This window comes from Beta vulgaris, chromosome 9 (genome assembly GCF_026745355.1).
Source record: "Beta vulgaris subsp. vulgaris cultivar EL10 chromosome 9, EL10.2, whole genome shotgun sequence".
NCBI lineage: Eukaryota > Viridiplantae > Streptophyta > Magnoliopsida > Caryophyllales > Amaranthaceae > Beta > Beta vulgaris.
Genome location: NC_079210.1, coordinates 3,468,498 through 3,494,087, shown reverse-complemented (window position 1 = coordinate 3,494,087; position 25,590 = coordinate 3,468,498). Strand labels below are relative to the sequence as shown.

At 34.5% G+C, this 25,590-nt stretch overlaps 1 protein-coding gene across 2 annotated transcripts; it reads left to right on the top strand.

The window, feature by feature from the left end:
• Positions 1 to 409: 409 nt before the first annotated feature.
• LOC104902722 (probable tyrosine-protein phosphatase DSP4) lies at positions 410 to 5,324 on the top strand. 2 transcript variants are annotated; one of them, XM_010690609.4, is made up of 6 exons: positions 410 to 893; positions 1,313 to 1,406; positions 2,998 to 3,144; positions 4,135 to 4,192; positions 4,290 to 4,333; positions 4,429 to 5,324. In XM_010690609.4, the coding sequence occupies exons 1-6, from the start codon at positions 601 to 603 to the stop codon at positions 4,612 to 4,614; spliced, it is 822 nt and encodes a 273-aa protein (XP_010688911.2). In that variant the 5' UTR covers positions 410 to 600; the 3' UTR covers positions 4,615 to 5,324. The 2 variants fall into 2 exon arrangements, with proteins under 2 accessions (XP_010688911.2, XP_010688912.2); XM_010690610.4 differs by lacking the exon at positions 2,998 to 3,144 and having other exon boundaries at positions 425 to 893.
• Positions 5,325 to 25,590: the final 20,266 nt, after the last annotated feature.

Sequence of the window (25,590 nt, the reverse complement as noted above, 5' to 3'; positions counted from 1 at the left end):
ATGACAAATCTTATATAAAAGCCTCCCTAGAATGATCCTTGGTGACGAATAATATATTTCACCATTTTCAATTTTATTTGAAAGTATTTATTCTTGTTTTTATCGTCTACATATATAAATTGTAAGTAAGGTTTCCTATCTCAAAAGATAACCATCTAACATACTAATTCGGACACCAACCACGGACAACTACCAACACGGCTACTCTCGCAACTAAAAATTACAACCACGGTTTCTGTTGTACAACACGCTCAAAGTCATGAGGAGGAAGCTTAGACTATTAACGTTTAATCCAAAAAAGTAGTTTACTATGCTTAGCTTTATTATACTCATCGTCCTCTGTTTTCAGCTTTGCCGTCTCTGTATAGACTGTATTCCCTTTTTCTCCTCTCTCTCTCCACTTGACTTTCTCTCTCTTACTTTAAGCGTCTATATAAACCCACCCGTAGACGCCAAACATCTTCACACCGCGTATTTCTCATTTCTAATTCATCTTTCTCTCTCCTCCTTTTTTTTTAACTGTCATCGAAAAAAAGCAGAAGATCCTCTCAGATTCCACCCCCTTTTTTTCTCTCTCTTAAATTCGCGACTCTCGAAAAGATGAAGGTGCAGAAATCCACATCAAAGTGTGGTGATTGTACTAATTGCAGAACTATCTTCATCGACGAAAACAACAACAACATGCTTCTTCATCATCATCATCAATGGCGTCTCCTTTCTTCAGAAGATAGTAATAATAATACTAATAATAATAATGTTGATGATGATTTAGAAGCGCAGTTCTTCGTTCCGCCATTGAACTTCTCAATGGTTGATAATGGCGTCTTTCGGTCTGGATTTCCTGAACCTGCTAACTTTTCTTTCCTTCAATCTTTAGGCCTTCGTTCAATTATGTAAGTGATTTAACTGGAGTACTGATTTTTTAGAGTTTCTTGATCGATTTTGATTATGAATTTCGAGTAATCGATATTATATGCGTTACATTATGATCTTAATATTAACCTAGCTTCATGTTATGGCAGAATTATTACTTAATTTTGGTTAATTTCAATAATTAATCATGTCAGTAGAGAGTTAAAAAGAATACTGATGTTTCATTACTTTCTATAAATTTTTTTATCGATTTTGGTTATTAAATTGGAGTGATCGTCATTGTTTGAGTTACATTTTGATGTTAATGTTAAGCCTAGTTTCATGCTGTTTAATTCTTGATTAATTTTAATCTTTTTTTATTTTGATTTTGCTAAATAATTAAGTAATACTATTAAATTATATCCTAATTGTTTTTATTTTGTTGAATACTTGATTCTAGTTATTTGTGCCCGGAGCCATATCCAGAAGCTAATCTAGAGTTCATCAAGACTAATGGAATTAAGCTTTATCAGTTCGGAATTGAAGGACACAAGGTAAATATATATTCGCCTGTTAATTTCATCGCTAATTTTTTTTCCGAGTAATTCGAGATTTTAGGGTTTAGATGTACGCAGTCTTACCTTTACGTTGAAAATCTATGATCTAAAATATTCGTCGATAGATTTTCGCTTTCTATTGTTCTAAGTTAGATTAGATTTAGATCACAGTGGTTTGTACTTTGTGGCTTTTGATTTTTAGAGGCATGAGTTCATCTGTTTGCTGAGATTAGTAATAATTATAATGTTAATCACAATTAGATGGAAGCTGCTAAAAAAAGTGAATTTCGCGGTTGCTTAATTAATAAGTACTATAACATCCGTCTATTCTTATTTGCCTCGCTTTCCTCTTTGGTACGTTCCTAAATGTAACTTATTTCCAACGAGCAAATAAAAAGAAACAGAAGGAGTATAATAGTAGAATACGAGACGATATGTGCCACTTGTTTGGTTCTTTATGGTGGGTTTTGGTTTCAATAGCTTTTTTTTTGTGGTGAAAAGGTATATTTACTTTCAGTCATAAGCTGGTCTTTTGTCTTTTTAAAAATGTTTTGATTGTCTTAATCAAATTGCTTTTTTGGGTGTTTATTTGAGGGAAGTTTACTTAGGTGGTTATTTGCTTTGACGTAATCAGATGGTTCTGATTATTATCTAGTAAAGTAGAATATATCAGTCGTTGAATGTCGCGACACGAGAGAGAAAGAAATGAGATTATAGCAAAGTTAAAAAGGGAGAATCTCTAACAATAGAAGAAGGAATATGCTTTGAGGTCTCAGGGTATTCTCTATTTTGTCCTTTTAAAATGTTGTGTTTCAGTACTTTTATGTTGTCTTGTCACATGCTATCTCATAATGTTTGAGCATGGAATATTTTTGTCCTTTGAAAACGGCTGATGCTCTTTCAGTCTTTGATTGGTTTTCACTTGTTGGTAAGTTTTTTCTTTTTCTTTATCTTGCTAGTTCAATTTAGTTTCGATGTGATGCCTGATTTCATGATTCTCTTTATCTTCTAGAGGTCTAGTAAGTTGTAAGTTAGGAGCTAGTTCCATATTTACCTTCTTGCATTTAATGTTTGGAACAAGATATTCGTACACACTTCTTGAGTCATGATAAGTGATAACGATATATATACTAGAGACGGGAGAAACCTATGAAGTTTGAGGATATGTTTTGTGTTCCTAATTAGTCGGGAATACCTCTGGTGCCTCTATGTATATTGGGAACATAAAATAATTTCCTTGATCTATAGTTTTATTTAGCCCTCTCGGGAATTTGTCTTTAACTTCTTTTTACCTCTAGTGCCTCTATGTATATCGGATGCTCTTGTTAGGTGTAGTTTGAAGGATAGAGTAAATTGTGTTGCATTTTATATAGATAGGCACTAAAGAGAACAAATTTTACAAGGAAATTCTATCCGTAGCCTAATTGTATTTGATCTTTCAACATATGTGAATATATCATCTCAGTCATCGCATGAACATAACAATGCCTTGCCACTGACATCAATATGGTCACATTATAACTATGGAAACTTGAACAGTCGAGATCTCATTCTAGTTTGTCGTATGTGTATTCATTTTCATGTGCAGATGGCAACTAAAAATAAGCTGTCTGAAGTTGGATGCTTTACAGAATCCAACAACTCAAAGAATATGCTGATTCAATTGGTAGTTTTGAGCTTAGCCATTGAGTATAATGCGACTTCACAGACCTTGGCGAACCCATCTCTTATTATGGTTAGCACCTAGATTAGCTTCTTCACCTAGACTAAATACTCTGGTAACTTTAAGTTTTGGGAAGCTTCTCTAATGAAAACGTTATGAATATAAAGTTTTGAAGGTTTAGGATCCTAGTGGATTTATGTTATTGGCTTCAACAGTGACGAGCTAGTATGTCATTTGAAACGATAATAGCTGGCGTATAGGTTAGCATGTCTTTGTTGGTAATTGACTATCAATATCTAAGTTCTACAATGATACCTGTATTAAAAAGGATGATCTGTAGTTTTCTCTCAGATATTCTCATGCGATCTAAATAATGGTGTAATCGTTAATAATAGTCTTGAAAAGATTATCATGTGGTTTTCTATGATATCGAAACGATAAAATAGAAAAGCGCTGATGATAGTATTGCTTGTGTAAACCAATGTTGAAAGAAATGATTTTTGGGAAGTTTCTGTTTCATACAAAAGATGGTCCCCTCATCTTTGATTGGTGTTTTGCTGATGTCTTTAGTAAAATATGTAGTACTTACCTCATACATGACAAGTTTAACATGGGGATGACCTAAATCATTCATAGTGCTTTCTTCCCTTTTTTCTTTTCTTTTGTGGTGGGCAGTCTTTGTTTTAGGGTTATTTGATGTTTAACATTTGAATAATTTACTGTGAGTCTGTGACTATGTGGGCTCAAGAAAGAGCTGGAATAGCCAATTTCCTGTTTAATATATTTTCGAACCAATGGAATAGATGGGTTCTTTTGAGATCCATCTATATTAGCTCTCCCTTTTTGTGCTAAAATTGCTTTGTGTTGTGTAGTGCCGTCCTAACTGACATCCAGTCAGCTGTACAGGATTAAAGGAAATGTTTATAGTACTTCTCAGAAGGATTTGATAATATAACTCCTACTATTATTGGATGATTGTTACCCATTTGCCTTAATGCATAGTTTGTTATTGTTTATTTCAAATGCTTCAAACTAAACTTTTCGTATATTAATTTCTTGTAGGAGCCGTTCGTTAACATCCCAGATGATACAATACGTGAAGCACTGAAAGTTCTGCTTGGTATGACATCTTATTATATTTGTGGTGCTTTGGTTTCTTTTTGAGTTCATTTTTCTTATACTTTATTGTCTTGACTTGGCTATCTGATGTAACACAGATGCAAGGAATCATCCAGTTTTAATTCATTGCAAAAGAGGAAAGGTATTGTGCGATTTTGTTTTTCAATTTTAAAACATGTGTTCTTTTTTCAGAAACTGATGGTCTCAGAAACTAATGGTCTCTCTTGTTTTATCCAGCATCGAACTGGATGCCTGGTGGGATGTTTGAGGAAATTGCAAAAGTGGTGTTTGTCATCCATCTTCGATGAATATCAGCGATTTGCAGCTGCCAAAGCCAGAGTCTCAGATCAAAGATTTATTGAGTTGTTCGACACGAGTAGCTTCAAGCATCTACCAATATCCTTATCTGGTTCAAATAGGTGACAACCAAGTTATGGTACTCACTACTACAATAGAATAATTTGGAAAGGTATGAGCTCATTGAGTACATTTCTTTTACGAAAGGAATATTTGAGTTCGAAGATACCCTCTCCAACCAAAACTAGAAATTACTCGGTCAGGAAACATCAAAGGCATATTGCATTTGGTTCCAATAATTACGTGTCTTCTTCAGTTCGCCCTAGTTCATTAGCTACCATGTGTTCATTTTTCTTCAATTGTAGTTAGATTTTACGTGTTCTATGATCCCACTTGTTTTGTTTAGCTCAGTTTGGTAGTACACTTCTCAGTACTGAAAGACAACAGTTAACTCTACCAGGATGAAAGCTCATTACCTTTTCCATGTTCAATTGTTTCTGCCGATAATTGTAATGATGAGAAAGGCAGCCAACCATCACCTCCATTACTAAGTTACTAACTGCCCCTCTTTGGCAATTTCGACGTAGGAAAATATCATAAGGTATATTTTGAATGTACTTGGAGAGACGTTGTAGGGGAAACCTAATCGAAATGTGATTCATACAATAGCCATGAATTGAAGGGGTTATGAAAATCCCCTTCCTAGATTTGTAGTCAGATTATGTGAAAATTTGTACCATTGTAATGGAATTTCGCAACTGTTCATGATGTTACTCTATATGATAGTATATGACATGTATTGGTCTTCCAGTCTTAAAGGATACAGTTTTATGCTATGCTATCCACTTGAACCCCCTCCCCCACAAGCAAATGTCCGACAATTTTTGGGTTCTTAAAATATTTTCACGATGTTGATTGGACATGATGTTTTGATTCTTGGATTCAATATGAGATTTCTATTTGGATGTTTGTTGGACTCTAAAGGTCACTAGGAAAATGGCCAAATGGACTGTGACCAAATAAACTGACGTTGTTCAATGTAGGGATTCAAAATTATGTGAGCTTCTTCTATGCAATCTCAATTCTCACGAGCGCTCAAGATGGTTCCCTTCTAATTCATGTCAAGTGAGATTTGTAATAATTCATCCGTTTCAAATTATTCGCTACACTTTGACTTTCACGTTTGTCAATGCACTACATTGACTATTAATATCTTTAAGGAAAATTTGCACAAAACCACCTTAAGTTTTCACTTATTTAGAAACTCCCACCTTTATGTTTTTTTCCCCTAAATTTCCACCTAAACTTTACAAAAACCTTTATAAACTGCCACTACTTAACGGGTTTTGCCAAACTCTATTAGGGGGTGTTTGGTTGGGGTATTTTTAATGGAATGGAATGACATCCATTCCATTGTTTGGTTGGGCATATTTAGGGTAGAGTCTCATACCCAAGGGTATCTATCTCCACCCCATCCCCCTAGAATCCCAATCTCCCCTCCCCCCTAAGTTTCTAACTCCATTCCCCTCAAGTTTCAAACCCTAATTTGTATGGAAGGGAGAGAGAGGTTAAACCGTAGACAAGAGAAACCCACTCCGGCTGCTGCCCACTTCGCCGGCGACTCTTGCGGCTGTCTCACCACCCCTGCGCTACTTTCAGTTATTTTCAATGGCGATGGGTGTTTTTGTCATAATTTTTGTATCTTATAGTTTTGCCTCTTTGAGATTCAACAATTCTAGTTCAGAGAAATTGTAAACGGGAAAACAACTGATGGTAATTTGTAGATATGAAAGTAGGCACTGTCATATTCTCTTTCTAAACCTCTTATCAATTTGTCATTCCTTGTAAGTATGAAGCTAGAAAGTATAGTAACATTTTTTTTCAATTTCTGTCTTTTTTTTTTTTAATTTATGATTTTATGTCTTTTTTAAAAAAATAAAATTTCTGTCTTTTTATATATAAATTTATGTCTTGTAGAGCTTTGGTGTATTTAATTTGAGCATGATTAAGGGATTTTAGACACTATATGGATATGGCTATTTGGATGCAAAATTCATTCCAAAAGTAAACCAAACAACAGAATTGGATATTGAATCCATTACAGGATTGAACCAAACAGTTTGAAACTGGTATGGTGTTTTGGATCCATACCACCCTAGTATGGACATCCATACCATTCCATTCCAGTTCAGTGAACCAAACAGGCCCTTAGTAGTGGGACCCACATCGGTAATTTCTTTTGTTTTTATGTTGTCTTCCTCTTCCCACCATTAAGTTCTCCCTTTTTTCCATTCTCTCTCTCTTCACTCATCTCTCTTGAAATCTGGGTAAATTTCTGGGTTCCAGACAATATTTTTGTAGAGATGAATGAGGGAAGTGAGTTGCTTGGAGGGAAAAACAAAGAAATAACTGATGTGGGACCCACCACTAACGGAGTTTGGCAAAATCCGTTAAGTGGTGGGAGTTTATAAAGGTTTTGTAAAGTTTAGGAGGAAATTTAGGGAAAAAAACATAAAGATGGGAGTTTCTAAATAAGTGAAAACTTAAGGTGGTTTTGTGCAATTTTTCCTATCTTTAATTATGTATTAGAGTAAGTATAAAAATTTGATTTTCTAAATATATACATTGAGACGAATCCAACAACATATTACATTATAACATATTATTTTATCTAATAGTAAATAATGCATTGTCAAAACTCATTGATGAATAGTGGAATTTTCAAAATGTAGCGAGAAATTCGAAACGAAGGAAGTATTTTTTTTTTCTTTGTTGAATACCAGAAGTAGTTATCCTTGTCAAGAATGCATTATCTTCCTTTTGGTTTCATTATTATTTTAATATTCTTTTTTCGGGGGTTGTTTACCTCGGCGTAGAGTCTCCACTCTATATAATTAGTACCAAGGATTAGTTTGCACCTATAGGTACATGCAAGTCTCCTTAAGAGTGGGGTGAACAATAAAGGAATCCTACCCTCAAAGCAAAGTATGATAATGGAATGCATTTTAAAATTTTAAAATGCAAAGTCAAATTATGCTTAGTTTAAATAAATTGAGGATTAGTTAGGAGCATAAGAAGCTATAGTCAATCTTGATGTGTTTATTGCAAGTAAGCTAAACTAGATTCATCGTCAAATGATAAACCTAATTCAGCATTACTTACTTTAAAGTGATTAACCTCGCTCGTTCTCTTCACTTTAACTCATTGAGTTGAATTTATTGGGATCTGATTGGATTTTATTAGCTTTGATTTATACATTTACACCTAATTACCTTTGATACGTTCTTATTCATATGATTAGCTCTAATTAGAACTGATTAGCCTAGAAAATTATTTTTCTAAGCATTTACATTGATCTAAACATTTCATACCCTACACTTAAAACTTAATTTCGATAATATCAAAAGATCTTATACTTCCTCCTTTCTGATTTAAATAAAAAGTTTATTTTTTCACGCAACCCAACATGCTTCTTTAATCATTAATATCTTTAGTTGTGCGAACATAAAAAGTATAAAAAAAGTTATAATTTGATAGTATGCATCGAGACGAATCTAACAAGATCCAACTTGACTATGTTTTTCTTTATTTAATGGCGATAAATTGGAGTCAAAATTGATAAATGAATAGTGTCATTTCACCCAATGTTTCATTTAAAACAGAACGGGTGAAGTATTAACTTTTGTGAGATAAAACAAATTGGTTTTCTAACTTTTAACTTAGGTATCTTTTGATTTTTAACAATAAATTAGAGTGACAATATTTTTGCAAGACTATGTTTTATAAAAAATAAAATAAATTAATGTATAGTTATTAAAAATATTTCAGATGTTTGATTCTAGAGACCATTTACCTCTAAAAAAAGAACTCTAGAGACCATTTGCATTAGTTGTACTATGCTTTTTATGTTCTACCCACTTTTTACTTTTATGCTTCACGAAGGCAATCTAGAGACTTTTTGATCCCATCCTCAAACCTTTCCTGGGTAAGTCCTTATAAACAAGTGAAAAGAAAAAAAATGAACAAAATAGAAGTACCTTATATTGTAAGATTCGCAAAACAAAGTTTCTTTAAAATTTCAATCAAATCAATTGTTCGTGAATCGTTTACATCATTCGCGACTACTTAGTCTGGTGGTAAGGTTTGTATCCCACTAAAAATTGTGAGATTAAATCCCATTAGAAACACTTTAGGAGTACGATTTCCTTACCTTCCCCCACATTTTTAAAGGTTGTATATGTAATTAGATTGGTCATATTAACTAATATGAGGTTGCGATCTAGTAGGATACTTTTCTTTACCAATTAAAAACAGATTTTGTTTTTACATCTTTACCATTGATTTTGGAATGTAAAATACCCGGCGTACAAATATGGAAAGTGTGGTCTATTTGAATTAGACAAAGCACTCAAATGGCTGTGTTGTGCTTAGCAAACACTAGAGACATGATAGAATTAGCCTTAACAAATATTTATTTTTATGGGAATGAGTTCCAAACTATAGGTGAGATCTGTATAAAAATCATTCTAAATTTGTACGAATTTCAAGAAGAGCCGCAACTATCTCTTGATGATGGCAAGGGAATCTAACATCTTAATGAAACTATATACAGTACAAGAAATAGTGAGAGGTCAGATATTGCCAACTAATTAATTTAGATGATAATCCTATAGCCTATAGGGTAGTCGAATCAACTCACTTATTATTAACAGTAGTGGTAAGACCGAAGGTGGAATATATAATTCAATGTTTTCCAAATTGAAGGAGAATTTTTAAATTTTTTTTAAAGAGAAATTTCATTAGTTGAAAGCTCGACTTTTCTGCAGTTGAAAATAGATAAAGTTCGGCTTGACTCAAGCTTGAAAATGTCACCTCAACTCCAGTTCGATATAATTAAATACGAGTTTGGCTTGATTCAAGGTTCAACTTGACCTCGAGATCACCGAATACGAGCTCAACTCCACTCGAACTTGAGCTGATCCATATACCTTGAGTTAGGTATTTCGAATAATCCTTTATAGAGAACAAAAACTTTATGTTTCATTCTTCAATCACTGTGCATGGGATTTCATGAATTAGCCTTTAGTATTATAAAAAAAAACAATGGCTTTATACTTTGATTCTCATCTAATGAGGGAACTCATAAAATATTCTTTAATCATTTTTTATATGCCTATTTTATAATTAGTGGAAAAAAAACGCAAGGGTTGTGGTTAAAAAAGCCCCGCAACCTTGCTGTAGCAGCCCTTCGGTAAAAATGAAGGGTTGCGGTTTTGGCCTAAACCGCAACCCTTCTTTGTACAAAAGGCTGCGGTTTTAGGCCTAGACCGCAACCCTTCCATATAGGAAGAAGGGTTGTGATTTAGGCCTAAAACTGCAGCCCTTTGTTTTCGTAATTTCTTTTTTTAAAAAATATCCCAGCCCAGCACCCCACACCCCTTTGCCAGCCCAGCTACCCCAGCCCAGCACCCCTCTGCTAGCCACCCCCACCCTACCCCATCCCAACCACCCCCACCCTACCCCATCCCAACCACCCCCACCTTAGCCCAACCACCCCACCCCAGCACCCCCTGCCAGCCCCTGCACCTAGGGGTGAAAGTTCGGTCTATGGTTTGGATTAGGGCCTAATCCAATCCGATCTGAATAAAATTTGGATTTTAATTTTTCATTCCGAATCCAAACCGATTATAGTTTGAATCCGATCCAATCCAATCTGAATTTTCATACTCTAGATTGGATCCGATACGAAAATTCGACTTTTTTAAACTCTAATTTTTCGATGAAATAAATTAAGCACAATAAAAGCCTAGTAGATTTAGGAAATGAGGAATTAAGTGTTATTAGGGTTTTAGGGGATCGGAAGGGTTGAAGTGATACGTTTATTGGGCTATGGTCTATGGACTAGGCTTTTCTAAAACAAAATTCAGTTAAGTACTTAAGCCCAATCCAGATCATGATACAAGACATATTGCTATTCAGTTATATTGGATTTTTGGATCCAATTATTCTCAATTCACTCCGATCCGAAAATCCAATTTTTTTAAAAATCTCAATCTGAATCCAATTTGAACACAGTTCGAATTCGATCTGAATTAATAATTCGGATTGGATTGGATTTCATCCAAATAAATTTCACTCCTACCTGCATCCCCCTATCCCAGCCCAGCACCCCAGTGCTGCACCCTACCGTGCGTGGTAGCCCCCCAACATAACACCTCCCTTCCAAAAAAAAAAAATGAATTGCAATATATCACAAGTTTTAATTTTCGACGTAATTAACTTTAAATATATTAATAATGTATAAAGTGTACATAGAATTTATAAAATACAAACATATTAGCTAAAAATTATATAAGAAAGGAAAATACCAACTAGATCTAGCTAATTATATCCCAAAATCCTCCAAAAATGTATCATAAGCAATCCTCACAAAGGTAGGTCGCCAAGTTATCGAACTTCATGTAATTCCTCCATAGTGAAGGCCTTAAAACTTGGTGTTTTATTCATATAAACCTTGCAAAACAACCAAGGAATAAAACACATAATATAAGAATTCAGTCATTTATCGTAGTTAATAGTTCTAAAAATTACTTATACCTTCCCGAATTCAATCAAAAACAAATGCAAGCCTAAAAATATACAAACTATTTATATTGTACCTCATATTATCATGTTTAAAAAGAAATTGAAGTTAAATGACTCGAGAAGTACAAATTGGACGCGAAATAACCTTTTCGTTCCCGAAATTCAACAAACAACAAATGCAAGCCTAAAAATATACATACTAGTTATATTATACCTTATATTTTTATATTCGAAAAGAATTTGGAGTTAAATGACTCAAAATAAAATAATTAGACGCGAAAAGGCGACCATAGGCCTAAAATGACCTTTTCGTTCCCGAAATTCAACCAACAACAAATGCAAGCCTAAAATATACACACTAGTTATATTATATCTTATATTGTCATATTAAAAAATAATTTGGAGTTAAATGACTCAAAATCAAATAATGGACGCGAAAAGGCAAAAATACGTCTAAAATGACCTTTTTATTCCTGAAATTCATCCAACAACAAATACAAGCCTAAGAATCTACACACTAGTTATATATATTGTCATATTCAAAAATAATTTGGAGTTAAATGACTAAAAATTTAATAATTCGACGTGAAAAGGCGAAAATAGGCCTAAAATGGCCTTTTCGTTCCTAAAATTCAACCAACAACAAATGTAAGCCTAAAACGCTACATACTAGTTATATTATACCTTATATTGTCATATATATTCAAAAATAATTTGAAGTTAAATGATTCAAAATCTGATAATTGGACGCAAAAAGGCGAAAATAGACCTAAACTGACCTTTTCGTTCCCGAAATTCAACCAACAACAAATGCATGCCTAAAAATCTACACACTAGTTATATTATACCTTATATTGTCGTACCATATACTTTTAATCCTCACAATGCCAAACCAATACGTGGTATTGAGGCCTAAACCCACGGCGAAAGACATGCTTCCTAAGCAAATGTATACTACTAACCTTGCTCACATTTCCACAACCGACACAAGGACAATAAAAGTCGACTGCTCCAGATGATGCTTGATATTGTAATATAATGCAGATTTACAAAATTCTGAGACCCCATTCACAAACTCAATCGATTCAGGACTATCATACATCCAAGTACGATCCATCTCATTCAAGAAGACCTCTAATAGTTAAACACAACCAATAATTATAATGTATCAATCATTATTTAAGTACATACACATGTAAAAAAGTCACATATTCAAATCACACACAGATACATGCAAGTTAAAATAGTGACATGTTCAAATGTATGCATGCAGAAGCTCTTTATCGCTCCAACCTAACCCATCCTTGGACGTCTAATCTCACTAGTGAATATATTCCAACTTTTCAATTCTAAGAAAAATTTGGCAGCATTTTCCTACAGTTCTCCAAGTATACAGTGTAGAGAAACGATAAGCCAAGACTTTCCTCAGAATTGAAAAGAAGACACACATTCACCACCCAAGTGAGATCAAACGTCCAAGAACAGTCTCAAACCCAGGACTATTCAAGACTTACTCCTAATGAGTATGTCTTGAATTGGTATCTAGGGATATGATAATGCATGATTCATAGCTAAGTCACATTATTTTCAGATAATTCCATATCAAGAAACATACATACATTATAATAAATACATATATACATCAAAAAATTATCATAACTTAATTAAATTGAAACACATGACAATTTTATCTAGCTCATCAATAAACGAATCCAATTTTTTTTATTACAACAAAGTTGCCATCTACATATTACACAATTCTGAGAGAACTAGACATCTCAAACTTGACTGTCACAATGTGAGAGATCAAATCATGGAGGGACTCATCAATACACCACATATGAAGTCTATCTCACAATTGGCAAATATCATGACTAAATCATTACGAGTATAGCAACATAACCACTTATCTTTTAAGTTAGGTCTTCTATCATCAGCTCCAAGTTGAATGGGGGTGTGGCGAATAGTGATTAGTTGTTGTAATGATACTTAATACTGACACCAATATTGTTATATGTGTTGTAGGTTAGCATGAGAACAAAAGTTGCACATTATAATGATACTACACAACACAGAAGATCATGACTCTATAATTGTCGCATGAACCTAGACTGATCTTATATATATATATACTTTATGTGTATTTTACAACGGCCATGGAGCTACTTTCCTATACATACATACATATATATACATACATAAAGTTTACAAGAAACTATATTCCCCTGAGAATTATCAGAGAGAAATTGGGGTGCGAAGTTTTGATTTATCTTTATTGTATCGGGGCAAGCTCTATGGGATCTTTATCTGAGTGATCAAAACATCGAAGCATTCTGAAAAGTTCATCAAAGTTTGAAACTTTACCCATTCAAGATTTTAAAAATGGCGGAAAAAGGAAGTTAAGATTAATAAGTCCAACAACCCTTATAAAGACCCTATTTTTATCAATGTGAATGAGAGTGAATGAACTGCTCTAGGAAGCATCATGATTAAACTAGAGTAGAAGTGTGAAGATTGCTCTAGGAGCAAAGAACAAATTTCGATTTCCTAAAGGAAAATATCAAAAATCTAAGGCAGTTGGAGATGAGATGTACAATTTTTATTGTTGTGAATGAGAGTGGAGGAATTGCTCTAGGAAGCATCACGATTAAACTGGAGTAGAAGTGTGAAAATTGCTTTAGGAGCAAAGAACAAATTGAGATTTCTTGAATGAAAACAGCCAAAACCTAAGGAAGTGGATAAGATGTGACTACATGGTGAGAATCTGGCTTCTTGCTACAATAAAAAGTTAAGTTGCTGGGAAATTAGTGTCAATGCAGTCCACAAAGGAAGTGTGGGAAGAAACAGCGGAGAGATATAAGCAAACCAATGAACTACAACTCTTTGATTGAAACAAAAAGTTAAGGGAATTTCAGTTGAATAACTTGAGTGTGGGAGAATACTATTGCAAACTCAAAGAGTTATGGGACCAAATTAGTCAACTCGAAGAGTTACCAGAGTGCACCTCTATAGCCATACGAGAAATGTTCGTTTCTTTTCTAGAATAAAATGATGGAGATACAATCTAATGATAAGATTCTCAAGTTCATAATGGGTTTAATTTGAATGGGGTCTATAAGCAAATGAAGGGTAATTTGGTGGAAATGGACGCATCGTTGCCAGTAAACAAGGCACAATCTGGTTTTACAGGTAGAAAAAAAAAAAGATCACATGAGAGATAAGTTTGGGAAATGAGGTGAGTACTCTAAATGTGAATAGGCAAGTGCAACATTTAGGACCTTCGGTACCATTTCAGAAGAAAGATTACAAGGGAATGATGGGTGAGAAACAAGCAAAAAAGTGTGGTTATTATGGGTTGTAAGGTCATACACGGGAAGAATGTTGGAAGCTGAATGGTTAACCAGACATATTTAAGAATTCCAAATGGAAGAACAATGGCCGACAAGTTCCTAATGAGGTGAAAGTAGAAGCGGTTAAAGAGACTCCTTTTGGATCCAACAACTCTCAAGGCGAAGGAAGTGAAAGAAAGGATGAAAGTAAGCTGATTTCAACTGTGGTTCAAGAAGTCATGAAGGCAAAAAGGAGGAAATACAATGGAATACAACAACTTTGCAAGTAAAGTAGTTTTCTCAAATGTTGTAAATATTAATAAAACATATGACTGTGATTCATGGATCATAGACTCAGTTGCTAGTGACTATATATGTGGAAACAGGAGCTTGTTTTCTAACGTAAATCCCTTAAAAGGTACAGTGAAGCTAGGCCTCCTAGATGGTTCAGTGAAGCAAGTGACTTAGTTTGGAAATGTGAATATATCTCTTGAAATTATCTTGAGGAATGAGTTGTTTGTCAATGATTTCAAACATAATCTATTGTATGTAAGCAGAATCATACAAGACAATAAATTAATGAAACATAACTTTAACAAAAATAAATGTTGTGTACAAGTGCTTTCAACTGAGAAAATCATAGCTCATGGTAGGAATGAGGGTGATTTGTACAAACTAGTGATTGATGAGAAGAGACTTGAAGAAGGACAAGAAAGGAAGGATGAAAAGAAGGTGATGATAGTAAAAGTGACAAAGAGAACTCCAAGTTAGGCCTAATCCATGCTAGATTAGGACATGTCTCTTTATCAAAAATGAAACATTTGGATTTTTTGCAAATATGAATTCTTAGGTAGTTATTTTTGAGACACTTGTTTTGTAGCCAAACATCACAGGTTACCTTTTATAAAAAGTTAATCAACTGCTGACAACGTGCTTGATTTAGTTCATATAGACTTGGGGGTTCCATACAGTGTTAAAGTTGTGGCAAAAACTATCTACTTTGTTACTATAGTAGATGATCACTACAGGGTGGCCTGCACACATCTACTTGCCAACAAAGAGCAAGTGAAAGAAATCTTAATTGGTTTCTTAGCTCATGTTGAGAATCAGTTCAAGAGTAAGGTGAAAACACTTAAGGTCAACTATGAAATGAATATTTCAGCAAGAATGTGGCAGAATCCTAGCTGAAAAGAGGATATTTCACCAAGGAATTGTGGCAGAAAGGCCACATTAGAATGGCAGAGTAGAAAGGAAACACAGGTTTCTACTTGAAACTACTAGGGCCTTGAAAATCCAGGCTAATTTGCTAGACAATTTGTGGGGTGAGTGTGTTCACACTGCTACTCAATTAATTAATCTTCTTCCCAGCAGGGTGATTGAATGGAAAACACCTTATGAGAGGCTTATGAAGAGAAAGCCTGCTTATGATCAATTAAGGGTCATGGGAAGCCTTTGTTATGCTAGTGGAGCTAGAAAGCCTAGTGACAAATTTGTTGAAATAAGTATTAGATGTGTAATGATTGGATATCCTAATTATTGCTAAAAAGGATATGAATTGTTTGATCTTGAAAACAAAAAGATATTTGTAAGTAGAGATGTTGTTTTCTAGGAAGAAGTGATCTCTTTCCTAACTGGAAAAGGAAAAATGAATCAAATTAACATTGTTACAGAAAAATTGTGCCGGTGAAGAAGAATGCAAAGGAGAGGATCCAGATATATGTGAGCAAATTGCTCTAGATATCAACCATGATCATGATGAATTAGGAGAAGAAATACAATAAAGATAAATGATTCAAACTGAAGCTCCAGTCATCGTCAATCAATAACCAGTGGAGATGAGAAGAGCAACCAGGCAAAGAAATATACCTGAGAGATAGGATTATATTATAAATCTTCCAAAATCAATGGAATAGAGTCATGATCACACACTAGCAAATAAACATAATAGTGCATAACTTAAAAAATGCAGAATACTATTCTAAAACTTAAATTGCTTCACTTAACAATGTCTTGAAGGTCGTGGAGCATTAAACTACAAAGAAGCAACAAAGCATGAGGGGTGGAAGGTTTCTATGGAAAAGGAGCTGGAAGCATTGGATGAATATGACACTTGGGAAATCACCAAATTGCCAGAAGGAGAGAAAGCAATTGAATGCAAATGGGTATATAAGGTGAAGATGAAGCCAAAATAAAGAAGTGGTAAAGTTTGCAGACTTAAGAGAAGCCTTATGGTCGGAAATAGGCTTCCAGATAATAGAAAATTGAACTTACAAAGTTCTTATCGAAAGAGAATTTTGAACAAATCAAAAGAGATTACTCTCTATTTTCTAGGAAGAATAATGGGATAATACTTGTATATGTTGATGATCTCTTAATAACAGGTGATGATGGTGGTAAAATTATCAATTTGAAGCACAAGCTAGATGATGATTTTACATGTAAAGATTTGGAGAAATCAGGTTCATCTTAGGGATTGAAGTCTTAAGAATCTCTAAAGGGACCATGCTAAAACAAAAGAATCTCATCATAGACATGATTGAACAAGATGGAATGAAGAATTGGAAACCATGTAGCTTTCCATTTCCAAAAGGTGTAAAATTATTCCTAGATAAAGGAGATATGCTTGAGGATCCTGAAATCTACAGGAGCATCATCATTGGGAAGCTCTCATACTTAAACCTTACTAGGCTAGATATCTCCTATTTTGTGCAATAGCTAAGCCAATTGATGGGTCGCCTTGGAAAACCCCATTTAATGATTGCAACTCACGTCATCAGATACTTGGCATGGACAATCAATTGGGGATTGTTTTACCAAGCTGATTCTGAAATCACCATGACTGAGACTGGGACACATGTGCCTACTATGGAAGATCCTTAACAGGATATTGTGTTTTCCTATGTAGGAACCTCATATCTTGGAAGACAAAGAAATAAAAGACGATTATTCTAAATTTTCTGTAGAGGTAGAATATATACAGATGCTTATCACAAATAACTATTGAGATATTTTGGCTTGCTGGGACGATACTAGAAGATTTGGAGTTAAGTCCTTCTAAGCTAATCCATTTGTTTAGTGACAACAAAGCTGCCATCTACATATCACACAATCCTATGTTTCATGAGAGAACTAAACATCTTAAACTTGACTGTCACTATGTGAGAGATTAAATCATGGAAGGACTTATCAAAATACTACATGTGAGATCTTTCTAACAATCGATAGATAATATGACTAAATTATTACCAACACAGGAACATAACCACTTATCTTCAAAGTTGGGTCTTCCATCATCAGCTCCAACTTGAAGGGGTGTGTTGAGAATAGTGATTAGTTGTTGTAATGATACTTAATACTGTCACAATATGTTATATGTGCCATAGGGTAGTATGAGAACAAAAAGGCGCGTATTATAATGATACTGCACAACATAGAAGATCCATCACTCTATAATAGTCACATGATCCTAGACTGATCTTCTGTGAATATTTGTCTTTTGTACAATTGGTAGGTTTCTTGTCTGTTATACAACTAGATTTTAGGTCTTTGTAAAACCATGTAAATATACATATAGAGGAAAGTAGCTCCATAGCCGTTATAATATATATACACAGAAAGTTTGATAGAAAGTGTTAATACAAGAAACTCTACTCCTATGAGAAAATTATGGTGTGAAGTTTTGATTTCTCTTTACACGTACCTGGTGAAGTTTGTCAAATATTTTGAAAGAGATGAAGTGTAAAATACATGTTTTTAATTTGTTCACAAATTTCGAGAATGGACATAACATAACCATGAACATTGCCATGAAATTTTCATAAACATCTATTACCGTCTACAAAGAGACTGTTAATTAAACTGTTTTTTCCATGGTAATGACTAATGATAGCTCCACTTACCCGACATAATTGTCCTAAGGATATAGGATGAAGTTTGGTTTCTCTTTTCTTATCATCATGTTTGTCATTTACATGTGGTACGTCTAAAAAGAATTATTTTTCATGGAATAAATATGATCACTTCTCGTGCGCTTGTTTCTGTCTGCTGCTTTTGGAGGTCTAAAGTGACCTAAGTTGCACGAAAACGGGACACGGAAACGGATACAGGGATACGGGGACACGGGGAAACGCAAATTCTAAAAGTGAGGAAACGTCGGGGAAACGTTTTGGGAAAACTTTAAACAATCTCCATTAGTAATTATAGTTACTTAGTAATCTACATTTTATTTGTACTGCCTTAGCTTTATATTCTAATCAAATTTCAACTGTCTTAGACCTTTTGAATTACTAATATATATAATGGATATGGAATAGTAGCATATAAATACATTGATTCAGTATAGACAATAGTACTAGATGAACTGCATAGTTGATGACAATAGTTGGAGGCTTGCAGCCGGCCAGCAGAAGGAGAAATATTAGATAGGGTGTCCATGAGTGTCAAAAACGTTTTCTTGTGTTTTGACATGCAAAACGTTTTCGACACGCAAAACGTCTACCAAACTGAAGTGTCCGTGCATTGATATTGCTCTCTTTGCTAGCTCCATCTGCTACCCACGTTCAAAAAGGTATATTAACTTGTCTTTTACAACGTCTTTTTATCAAAAGAAAAAAAAAATATTAACTCCTAATCTATCAGCTAACTAACTCCGATGCATGTTATACTTTACTGTATACATGCAAGGAAAGCAATGAGACTTCTAATAAATTGTACAAAATTATAACTTTTGGATTTTGTTTTTTCCTGGAAAATTTTTGCACCCACAGAAAAGTATAAAGATGATCTAACTTGCTGAAACTTTTGCGTGTTTGATCATTTTGTAACATCACTGCGGTAGTGCGGTTAATTAGGGACCCAAGTTCCCATGATCATAATAAGGAAAAACTTCTCAGAATCTTTCTTATTAATAATGATTAGTTGCTTTATATACCCAGCAATGAATGGCCTACATGTATCTCATATAATCCAGCCTTAATTTTGAAGATTATTAAGGGATATATCATTATGCTGTCGTCTATAATGTTCTCAACACATTCCTTCGCATAATGATCTTTTGTTATGTGTCTCTTCTTGTCTTTCAGCTCTTAAATCCAGAAGAAGCTACTCGATTGCTTTAGGGGGGCTAGGAAAAATGTTATCATTAATCTACCTAACAATTTAACGTATAACTATGTTAGATTAGTAATATAATCAAGTTAGCCGATTGAATTGGAGATTGCTACATCTACCCATTAGAAATAGACAATTAAAAAATACTTAATTCTGCTGAGTTGAACTCCACTTATTATTAATGTCTATCTCTAATGGGTAGATTACCCGGTGGGTAGACAAAGTTTTTCCCGGTTGATGAGTTTAGATTGATTACATTTTAGTTACTCTAGGCGGAAAAAGATGCTCAACCTTGACACAAAGTTTTGATATCTAACAGACTCAACTAGTGTAGGAACATATAGAATTATAGATGCATATATAGCAGAGTTTCAGGAAACAATTTTCTAACATTAATCATAGAATCGCAAACATAATCAAACATGTTAATAAATCAATAATGATTAGATATACCACCTTATAGCATGCTTTCACTGTTGTATGCAAGTTTAGAGATATGAGAGCCCCAAGTATTGCTCCTCTTATCAGTCCACGAGCACCAGTTGAACACCAACGTCTGCTAGAATGGAAGTGAAGAATTCTCTTGTTTTTAGGTGGTATACCCGCCAATTTAGAGGAATAGATCAGGGTTTCCGAAACTCTCTCTTTTGTGAAAAGAAACTACTTAATCAAGTAAGGCCTGAACCCCAATATTATAATAGAAAAATTCTAAGTTAGGGGAACTTATTCTCAAACTATTCCTCCTGTGGCCGGCCAACATAATCCTAAATAGACTTGAGTTGCTTTGTCCAACTTGCGCTACAATGTGTGACCTCATAGGATTAATGTATTTAGATGTAGGCCGAATCAATATTGTCCTACTAATTATATTTATTCTCTAACAAGAATATATAATTAATAAAATAATTAACTTTATGATCTTCATAATTTAATTCCTATTTATATTTAGTTTTGGCAGGATGTTTGAGAACATATTCCTTCAAATGGTTGACCCTTATATAGAATTTCAATACTATTATTGCCTACCAAACAGATTGTACGTAATACTTAACTTTGTTGAAGTACCTCATATGACTTAATTCCATGGCATCTTACAGGAATCAATTGATCAGGAGTTTGCACTGAGCGACCTCACTAGAATTTATATATGAGCCGAGGATATATAGCAAACAAAGTGGTGGATCACCTAGATCGTGAATGTAAAACTATGATATTTTGTTGAAATTTTTTTGTTAGAACAAGCCCCTGGATTTGTTTGGGATGTTTGGTTGGTCGATTGAACTCATAGGTTGGAATGACATGTTAAACTTTTCTAATTTAGCCACTATTAACCCTTAATTATCCTTGTTTTTTCCCAAAAATATGCAATTGAGGGGGGGAAATTTAAAAAAACGAGGTAGTAAAATAAGATAATATAAGCATGAGCCAATGAAATGGATGGAAGATGAGATTTGAGTTTAAAATGTTAATCATGTGCCATCACTCATACAATGATAATCATCATTGTAATTGTCTCGAAGTCCTGATGGAAGCAAGAGTGATAATACAGTTTATAATGCCACACCAACAAGTATAATAAATAAATTTATACAAAAAGAAAAGGCTCGATACGAAATAAACATAGCAAATGTCTTATATGGACGTGAAGTGGTTTATACTATCCCTCGAGAACTAGAGCTTCTCATTTCAGAGGTTGTGGAGGTTAATGAAACCTCCTTCAATATGTTAAAATTTGTTGAAAATCTATCTGGAATGTAATTAGTGATATTAATGTGTGCTTGTAAGATACTAATGACTTACCTTAAAATTTTATCCTAAAGTTAAAATTTGTAGGTTTCAAAGATGGTCAATTGGCTCTTCAACAAGGTGACAATAACATTGAACCAGAGGCGGATTCAATAAGATCCTGGGTGGCTTGGACCAGCCCAAAAAATATAATAAAAATTATGTTTTGGGCCTACACCCGTACGACGTTTAAGATATAGAGATTCTTACAAGGATAATATTGCTATCTTGTCTTATTATGTATTGTGTGCGTTAGAAATCTGCATAGTGCACATGAGACGCAAGTTCGACCCTCGAAGTTGCACATGAGACGCAGCTTCGAGCATCGAAGCTAACTTTTTGCCTTTTGTTCCCTTACTTCCTTTAATTTTAGGTAGTTTTATTAATCAAAGCTAACTCACAGCTTGTTAATTTTACATGCTAGCCCCTCAACTTTTAGGTTTTCTACATGGTAACACTTCTTAAATTTCTTTATAATTGGTAACCCCAAACTTTTAGGTTATCTACATGGTAGCACTTTTTAAGTGAATTCCGTTAAGTTGTCATTAGTTTTGACATTTATTAGTCTGACACACAAATCGAGACTTTTTCGACACACAAAACGAGTGATTCTGATCATTTTTTGACAATTTTGACCTTTAATCAAGCCTCAAGCCTTTAGAGACAAAAGTACCCTCCCTTCATTGTCAAAAAATGATGAGAAATACTTGTTTTGGATGTAAAAAAGTCTCGATTTGCATGCCAGATTAATGAATGTCAAAACTAACGGCCACTTTACTAAAGAAGTGCTAGCTACCATGTAGAAAACCTAAAAGTTCGGGGATACCAAGTGTAAAAACATTTTATGAAATGCTACGATGTAGAAAACCTAAAAGTTGGGGGCTACCATGTAGAATTTTCCTATTTTTGTTCCCTTACTTTATTCGCCCAGTTCTTTCCGCCTTTAAAAAATTTTGTTCTTCCATTTTTCTATTTCTCTTGCTTCCATCCTTGTATGTGTATATTTTAATACTATCTTTTTAATTTACTGTCACTGCTTATCTTTAAAGCACAATAACTTTATTTAAAAATATCAAACTATAACTATTAATTAGTTCCAAATCCATTCCTACCAATTATTAATACAACATTATCTAAATAAATTAGTGCACCAATATTAATGTTAGATTTATAGATGTCTAACACACTTTATAGTGAGTAGTTGCCATGGCAAGAAAATCGGCGGGAAAATCTCAGACAGAGGATTGGTGGCAAACCAAGAGGACCAGGCCAGATTCTGTTTCTCAAGATTTACGCACAAGATATGTTGATGAAATAATGGGTATCGAAGCATTGGATTTTGGATTGGATGTAGGTGAAATCCTTACTCCTAAATCATCATTACAGGAATTAAAGCAGGGCTCCGAGATACATCATACATTAAATGAGTGGCTTTAATCGATTCATCGAAGTGTTGATCCTAAGATATCTCAGAATTGTAAGGTATCATCAGGTATTCCTATTCTCCAACAATTTGATGAAATTGTTGTTGATTTGAATGAAAATGTTGTGGAAAATATTGATAATTCTAAGGAGAAATATATTCATATTCAAGTAGAAGACATACAGGAAGAAATTGATTTATAGAGTTCTTCAATTGTTTGCTCTGTTGTTGGTGCTAATCCACCAGTGCAAGTCATAAAGGGTTTCTTTAGGAGGATTTGGAGAGAATTTAATGTTGATAAGGTTGGATTGGTTAAGAAGGGGGTCTATTTGGTGAGATTTTTGGCTGAAGAGTCTAGGGATAAGATTCTGAAGGGAAATTAGTTCTTTGACAATAAACCAGTGATCATGAAGCCTTGGACACAGGACATGAATTTTGAGAAGGACATTGTTCAATCTGTTCCCACTTGGATCCAGCTTAAACTTAGTTTTAAGTATTGGGGAGAGAAAGCTTTATTCAAAATACTCTCTCAGCTGGGTAAGCCGATTCAGAGGGATGAAGCTACCACAAAGCATGACAAACTTCAGTTTGATAGGGTGCTTGTTTAAGTGCAAATTGATCAACACTTCCCAACATTATTGAGTTTCTTTGATGAGCATGGTATGAAGGTTGATGTAGATGTATCACATCAGTGGAAACCTAGTCTATGCCATGTCTATCACAAAGTAGGACATGACACTCAAGACTATAGAATAGTTAAGCCTAGGTTAAGTTTGGATTTAGAAAAGGCCCAAACAGTCTGTTCAACCTGTGAAGCAGATCCTATAAGAGAAGCTTGTTGAAGACCCGGATGGATTTCAAAGGGCCCTTAAGCCTATCCTAGTTAGAGTGTCCCGGCCTAAAGAAACCCAGAATAATAATGTTTTTGAGGTGCTGGAGGAGAATCAGGCTGGAGAGATACAAAATCATGATGCAGTTCATGTTGAGATGGAAATGGGAAGGGGGGACCCTTCCATTTCTAATGGATAGGATACTATCCTAGAATGTCCGAGGGATCAACAACATTAAAAGGCGAAATGAGATTAATAATTTCATACAATCTCATTATGTTGGGCTTGTTGGTCTTCTCGAGACAAAGATAAAGGCTGCCAATATCGGTGGTCTTTATCAGAGAGTTTTTGAAAGGATGGTGTTGTACTTCGAATTCTAGTTTTCATAATGGTGGTCGTGTGGTTATGGCCTGGAAGCCAGTCATCTTTCATGTCAATATTGTGCAGAGTACTAGTCGGCTTATTCACACATATGTACAGCCTGTTAGTGGCATGGCAAGCTTTTTCTGCACTTTTGTTTATTATTTTAATGAGCAGATTACAAGGCAGGAGTTATGGGAGACCTTGAAGAGTATTAAAACGAATGATCCATGGATCATTTGTGGTGATTTTAATTGCGTTATGAGTATAGATGAAAGAGTGGGAGCTCCTGTGAGAAGTTCTGAAATTGAACAAAATATGCAATGTATGCATGAGTGTTGTTTGGAGGATGTGAAAGCCACTGGTCATTTGTTCACTTGGAATAAGAAACAACAAGGCAATGCTAGAGTGTTTTCCAAGCTTGACAAAATCATGGCAAATGAGGCTTGGTTAGGGATTTATGAGACTGCTGAAGTTGCTTTTCTGAGTGAAGGTGAATAATGATCATTCACCTGGTCTACTTACAGTGCATCCTAGAATGGACTCGGGTCATAAACCCTTTAAATACTTTACAATGTGGAGGTTGGCAAGTCAATTTAGAAGTGCTGTGGATAGTGCTTGCAATACTTTTGTTCTATGTTCTATAATGTATGATGTGACTAGCAAATTGAAGATGGTGAAAAAAGCTCTCAAAGAGCTAAACAAAACACGTTTCAGTAAAGTGCAAGATGCTAACTTGAGAGCTTACAAGGACATGATTGAAGCACAGAATATCATGCATCAGTACCCGGGGAATGAAGAGTATGCAAATGCAGAAGTGGAGGCAATGAAGATGTATAAATTGAAGCACAAGATTTATATGGAATTCCTAAGACAAAAAGCTAAAATGTCTTGGATTAAAAAGGGTGATGAAAATACCTCGTTATTTCACAATAGCATCAGAACCAGAAGAGTGCAAAATCATGTTTATGCTATGCATGATTCAGAAGGAGTATGGCATGATGAGAGTAATGTTGTTACACAAGCTTTCCTGAATTATTATCAACAGTTGCTTGGTAGTACTCAAGAGAACATAAGAGTTGTTATTCCTGTAATTGTTATAATGGTGCTCTGATTACTGATATGCACAGAAGAATCTTAGATGCTCCTTACTCAGCCAGGAAGGTCCAGGATGCCTTGAAATCTATTCATGAAGATAGAGCTTCTGGCCTTGATGGGTTTGGGTCTCATTTCTATAGAGATGCTTGGGAGATTGTTGGAGATGACATGGTCAATACTGCACTGAATATTCTTAGAGAAGGGAGATTGCTCAGAGAAGTTAATGCCACTATTATAACACTCATTCCCAAAAGTAAATTCCCTTCCAATGTGAGTGACTTTCGCCCTATTTCCTGTTGCCATGTAATATATAAATGTATTACTAAGGTGTTGAGTAATAGGCTGAGGAATGTTTTGCCTGATATAATTGATGAGAATCAAGATGGTTTTGTTCATGATCGTTATATTATGCATAATTGACCATGCTTTGAACTTTCCTACTCATTTTGTTCATCTTGTCATGGAGTGTGTTACAACTCCAAAATTCTCTCTGATGATAAATGGTAGTATGAAAGGTTTCTTCAGTTCAAAGAGAGGCTTGAGGCAAGGAGATCCAATCTCTCCTATCTTATTTGTTATCTGT

Excerpts from the sequence above, each read along its gene's own strand:
- LOC104902722 (XM_010690609.4), top strand. The coding sequence starts at position 601 with ATGAAGGTGCAGAAATCCACATCAAAGTGTGGTGATTGTACTAATTGC. Across the intron at positions 894-1,312 it reads TTAGGCCTTCGTTCAATTAT|TTATTTGTGCCCGGAGCCAT; the intron begins GTAAGTGATTTA and ends ACTTGATTCTAG. Across the intron at positions 4,334-4,428 it reads TTCATTGCAAAAGAGGAAAG|CATCGAACTGGATGCCTGGT; the intron begins GTATTGTGCGAT and ends TGTTTTATCCAG.